At 52.3% G+C, this 5,857-nt stretch overlaps 1 protein-coding gene across 1 annotated transcript in view; it reads right to left on the bottom strand.

The window, feature by feature from the left end:
* The window catches only part of LOC131206104 (mitogen-activated protein kinase kinase kinase kinase 5), a 10,823-nt gene extending 6,090 nt beyond the window's left edge, over nucleotides 1-4,733 (bottom strand). The window contains exons 1-7 of the mRNA XM_058198500.1: nucleotides 4,620-4,733; nucleotides 3,980-4,400; nucleotides 1,706-1,804; nucleotides 1,340-1,638; nucleotides 1,196-1,259; nucleotides 1,062-1,113; nucleotides 231-269 (exon numbers count right to left, since the gene is read on the bottom strand). Of these exons, the coding sequence (XP_058054483.1) occupies nucleotides 231-269; nucleotides 1,062-1,113; nucleotides 1,196-1,259; nucleotides 1,340-1,638; nucleotides 1,706-1,804; nucleotides 3,980-4,400; nucleotides 4,620-4,733 (1,088 nt within the window). The remainder of the gene's footprint in view (nucleotides 1-230; nucleotides 270-1,061; nucleotides 1,114-1,195; nucleotides 1,260-1,339; nucleotides 1,639-1,705; nucleotides 1,805-3,979; nucleotides 4,401-4,619) is intronic.
* Between the last annotated feature and the right edge of the window lie 1,124 nt (nucleotides 4,734-5,857).

The raw sequence follows: 5,857 nt of genomic DNA, 5'->3' as shown, positions 1-5,857 counted from the left end.
TCGCTGCCTATTTCGAATCAAACCGTGCGGTGGACGAACTGTGTGTGGCTTGCAAAAGAATTGAAGTGATGTTGGATTTATTCTTTATGTTCCTAGCTTGGGTTTGACTCTTCCCTGCGTGCCCTGTGGGGGGGTGGCTTGTGAAAACAAAGGTGAAGAAAATTGGTTTCGTGGCGCGTTTTGTGGCATGGGATTTTATGTATTGGCGCGGGGGTTTGCTGGTCTGTTACCTTATCTTCAACTCCTCGTCTATATAATGCAATAGACTCCTAGAAAAGAGAGAGAGAGAGAGAGAGAACACAGAGAAGAAAACACAAGAAGAGGCACCAGTTTCAGAAACAGTATCAGAAAGCAAAACACAAGGGCAAAGATAAATAGAGAGAGAGAGAGAGAGAGAGAGAGGAGAAAATTTGAAGAGTGAAGAGAGAGTGTGTAAATTCTAAAACACAACATCGTACTGCAAAAGAAGGTAGTTTCCGCTGAAAGGGTCAGCACTGATTGGTCCATTTCGAGAGGTCGATATCTTTCTGTTCACAAACTCAACTGCAATCCACTATGGTTCCCGGTATGATTTTAGGTTCAGCGATCGGTCCCGCGATCGCGGGCGGTTTATGGTTTTACGTGCGAGCATTAATTGGCGTGGCAAAACACGAAGCTGGGGCCAGTATGGGGTCAGGTATTAAGAGTAGCAGTTGTGGTGTGGTGTGTAGTATTTGATTGCTCTATTGTTCATGTTGCATGTGGTGGTGAGCGATTCCAACGGTGTGTGAGTTTTGGCATTGTTTGTGTATTGATAAATGTTTCTTCTTATCCGGGTTTGGATGCAACGACGAGAGGATTAGATCAGTGGCGAACACATTTTACTTAGCGCTCCCTGAGGCTAGTTAATCGAAAGCCAGCCAGCCAGTTACTAGAAAGAAGGGTGCAGCTAGCGCGGGATCGTTCCAGTTGTGGCCCATGATTGATGCACACAAAATTAGCGCAAAACAGTCCGGGGGGGAGCTTAGGGAGTTACAAAATAGTACATTGGTCCGTCCAGCTGAAGAACCTCACATACTTACATATCACTCGGTAGTGTTTCCGGACTAGAAGAACGCTCACTTTCCAATGGTTCTAAAAACGCGACAGAAAGCAAATATTAACGCGATGCCAGCAAGCAAGCCACGCACACGCAACACGATCGACTGGTACTCACTGCAATAGACGGAACTGGAGGAATGCATCCGACTCGTGATTCGCTGGGGTCCATTGGCGATGGCCTAAAAGTAAACCACAGAGAGAGCGAGAGAGAGAAGATCATAAAAACCGATCGGATATGAATAGGCGATCCCGAGCTTACTCCTTCCTCCTCCGTGTCCTGATAGTAGTAGCTCGCGTGCGGACTGTGGTACTTCTGCAGCAGCTCCTGCGGCAACCGGATCGACATGTCCGATTGGAAGAAGGCGTGCTGCAGTAACCGCTCGGCCGTGGGTCGCTTTTTGGGATTTTTCGTCAGTGCCACCTTGAGGAACGAATGAAAATTCGAGCTCCAGCGGTCCTTCTCCTTCAGGGTAGGTGGCTTGAAGCCACTTTTTGACATCAGGAAGAGCGCACGCATCGGATGCAGGTCGAACATGGGCGGCTGCAGTTCGGCGAGCTCTGCAATGACAGGACATTAGCAATGGGACATACTGTACTGGGCACCACCACGGAGCAGTCCTCTCACCGATTGCCGTTATACCACAGGCCCAGATGTCGCACAGATGGTTGTAGCCGCCTTTCCGCTCCACGGCCGCCACCTCGGGCGCCATCCAGTACGGGGTTCCTAAAGTTAACGAGAAACACATTTGAGATCATAAATCACAAAATGGATCGTTCAAACAGTTTATCCCCATTGTTGGCAAAAGACCACAATAATGTAACAAACGCTAGCGGAGGAACAATACGTCGTAAATGGTGCCAGCTGCCACCCAGCTCGTCGTTTAGTCATCAAAACGGCTTAAGAAAGACAACGGAGCAGAAATCATCGAATGGCGAAAGAACACAGGGTGACGAAAAGAGACGGCGGGCCGTTCTAAATGGTGTAGATAATTAAATTAGAGTCGTCCCAACGCCATTGTGAGCGGGGACAAATGAAAGGGCCAAAGAAGGTCCGCGTTTGGAGTTCGTTGAGCATTAAAATTGAGTATCCCCTTTTTTCGAATTGATTATCCTACTTTTAGCCGGCCACAAGCAAGAATTTCATAGTTCCCCGGTTGTCGTCACAAGCAGAACACGGCGGACGCGAAGCGCGATTAATAGATACCACACAACGAGCGCGCGCGTGATGAAAGCGATGGCTTCGGCCACACACATCTTCGCGAAACCTTTCATTATCTTATCTCTAGAGCTCATTTTTGTGTGTTGCCGCGCAAATAGCGCGGGCTACCGCCCCCTTCCGGTGAAGCGGGCTACATTATATGCTAATTTAGAAAGAGAGAATTTACGTGCCAAGTGGCGAAAAAACCCAACCTTGACACTATTATCTTTGGTTGATCGTGGTGCCGAACCGAACTGAACTTAAAATACTATCGCTTCATCCACCGTCAACCGCCGGCTAACTGTGCCGGGGGGTCACAAGGTTGGCGCTAGAGTATTGATTGTTACAAAATCGATTGTCAAGCAAAATCCGCGTTTTGGCCAAGGGCAACCGAGAAACCAGCGCTCGGTGTCGATAAAATAGATGACTCGTCTTGAAGTCGTTTCGACACCTCTAAAAGGGGCCACCCGCGCCCCGTCACGACACGAGCACTTCCGTCACGGATCGGAGCACCCGGGGGCCACCAGCGCAGTCTGTTCAGTTTTTTCTTCTCTCGGCGACCAGAGTGCAACGCATGACCACCAGCCACTTGCGCAAGTTCACGTTGCTCACCGCTTGCGGCATGATGGGCAAATAAAAAGTCAAAATTATTGCAGAAATTTTCCCAAAAACGGTCCCTTATCAAAGTTGAAACAGTAACCGGTTCACGGTTCTAGGTTGGCCCAACTATGTGCCCACGTAAACGCGCACCTCTCGCGTTCCTCGCGGGGGCAGATTCTGTAAATTAATATCTTCTCCACCACACCGCACTCGCGATCCCCGCGATCCTCTCGGCTCGGATGGGAAAGATAAGCGATGCAGATTGCGCAGAAAATGTGACAATCGTGCCCCGTCGGTGTGTTGGTAAATTATCACCACGATGATGACGGTGGTGGCGAAGCGCAACTAGCCGCAACACCTCCCAGCAGCAGGCCGGATGATCGTTCCAGATGTGAACCATCAGCAACGGTGCACGATGCGTGTGCACATTGGTGCATTGGTGCAATTTTGCAGCGAGAGTACAAAGGACTGCATGCACAGTTCGATGACGGTCATACACAAATGGTAAGCCGCTTCATGTTCGAACGGAGATGAACTAAGAATTAAAATTGGTGCCCCGGCGGGTGCCTTGAATCCGTCCGTAGGCCAAGCCACCTTTGCCTACCGCAAATTGGTACGTTTAATTGATTGAAACGAAGTCGACGAAGCACGGCGCGAAGCTCACTTGTCCTACCCCCGGACCGGCACCCGTCTTAACATTCCGGAAGCAGAGGCCCACACTTCAAGTAGCAACTGGCGTCGCTTGGCCCCGTCCGGCCAGCAAAAAGGAATCGTTTTACCGTGGGTTGCGTGTGCGTGCGAAAGAAATTGCGGACGGAAACGCACGGTGGAGCGGCTTTGCCAACGGTACTCGGAAAGGAAAAGTGACGGTGCTGTTGCGATGATCGCGATTAAATAAAGCGTATCGGAAGAGTACGCGCAGGAACACGCTCCGCTCATGCCGCTGCCAGGCAAGGCAAAAAGTGACCGCACGGAATTCGGATCATCGCATCCGGATCGGTGGAAAGGAAAAGTGACCGGTTGGAAATCTAATCCGAGCGCGAGAAGTAGAGAACCCGACACCCCTATACGGTGTCCCCGCCCGCCCTCCCCGCTGCTTACCGATGAAGCTGCGCCGCTTGTTGATGGTGGCCGTAATCTGGGCGCTGACACCAAAGTCCGCCAGCTTGACGTCGCCCCGCTCGGTCAGCAGTATGTTGGCTCCCTTAATGTCACGGTGGATTTTGCCCATCGAGTGCAGGTACGACAGACCACGGAGTGTCTCGCGGCACATGTACGAAATCTGCAGCTCGGTCAGCGGCCCCGTCACCTGGTAGATGTCCTGCAGGCTGCCGCCCCCGCAGTACTCCATGCAGATCCACAGCTTGTCGTGCCGCATGTACGATCCATAGTACGAGATGATGTTCGAGTGGCGGCAGTCCCGCATCATCAGGATCTCCTGCTGAATGATCAGGATGTCATCGCCCGGCTCGAGCTTGATCACCTTGATCGCGGCCAACTCGTTCGACTGCAGCTTCTTGGCCTGCGGTGGGGGGGAGGGAAGAAGAGCCAACAAGACGATTATAATTAACCAATTGTGTGCGTGCATGGCTGAGGGATTTATGCTCCCGGAATGGCGCGTGTTTCTAAAATTATCAACCAGGAATCAACCGCACACAGCCGGGAGGTTGCAGTTTTGCGTGCAGCAGATGCATTCCTCCGTCCGTGCGCGCACACACGCATACACACGCGCCGTACGTACCTTGTAGACATCGCCGTACGTGCCCGAGCCAATCTTGTGGATCAGCTCGTACTCATCCTCCGGATTACGGCGCGAGATGGCCGAGCTCAGTGCGGGTTGCGCTGGATGCGACATTCTGCCAGCATTTTCCAGCACCTGACCTCCACCACCACCACCAGCGGCTCCGTAGCTCCGTAGGCCGGATGCGTACGCGTAACCGAACACTTTTGCGCTTTCGTCGCACGTCGGCGGTGCTGCTCCGGATGGGAAGAGGCGGCGGTTGCCAAATGTGACGACACTGGTTCCTCTTAGCCACCACTGCGCCGTCACCCGCTGCTCCTTTCGCGAAGGACAGACACCTTCCGTTCTTGGGCGGGCGCACAAACAATGGGGGGCCCCTCCCGGATATGCAGACACTGGGGAGGTTCACTTTCCACTACGCGATTTGGAGCCTGCTTTGCTTCGGATGTCGGCTGTATGCGGGACAACAAATGGGCCACGGTGAGCCTCGAAAACGCAGGTGGCCCCCACACACAGCACGCACGCACAACCCGTTCACCAGCTGCACAATAACGAAATTGCGTTCATTGAAACAAAAACTCGCGTTCGCTACCCGTCTGTTTTGACAGGTACTGGAGTTGGACTGAGTGCCCTCCGTCACTCAGGTTGCTGAGTCGACACCAGCCGCTGTGGTCCGCGGCACAGCTACCGATGCTGTCTCGCTTGCACGCACACCAACCAGGGCTTGATTTATGACGTACGGCTGAATGTACGGAAACACGCTACACTCGCAGTTGGCGCTGACTGTGGAAGGCGTTGACAACAAATCGTGAGTGGCGTCGTGAAAAAGCAAAGCGAAATTTTGGTGTCCGGCTTCGTTGTGCAGTATTTCGGTTCGTAACAAACACAATCGGTACCGCAATTACATCAGCCACGCGTGAAGCATACGTAAAGTCGCCAGAATTTAAGTCGGGTAAGTGGTAAATGGCGGCCAACGGTCGAAAAGCAGAATTTGAAAACGCGATTCGCGCAGCCAGCACATAGCTCACTCTCTCTCTCTCCTTCTATCGCTCTCGCTTTCTCGGGCTGTGCGCTGGAGGCCGGAACGCAGCCCGATTTATTCCTTCACGAGCACTCGTTCCTTCACGAGCTAGCGCGACCGGGTTTGTGTGCGTTCTTTTCTTTCGACTTCTTTTCCGGAACATGGCTACACGGTTTGCGACATTCCGTTTCTTCGTGGTGTAGTGAAGTTTTCTTCC

The sequence above is a fragment of the Anopheles bellator genome, chromosome 1 (assembly GCF_943735745.2).
Source record: "Anopheles bellator chromosome 1, idAnoBellAS_SP24_06.2, whole genome shotgun sequence".
Classification (NCBI taxonomy): domain Eukaryota; kingdom Metazoa; phylum Arthropoda; class Insecta; order Diptera; family Culicidae; genus Anopheles; species Anopheles bellator.
The sequence above is the reverse complement of the archived record's forward strand: the minus strand, read 5'-3'. Positions and strand labels throughout refer to the sequence as shown.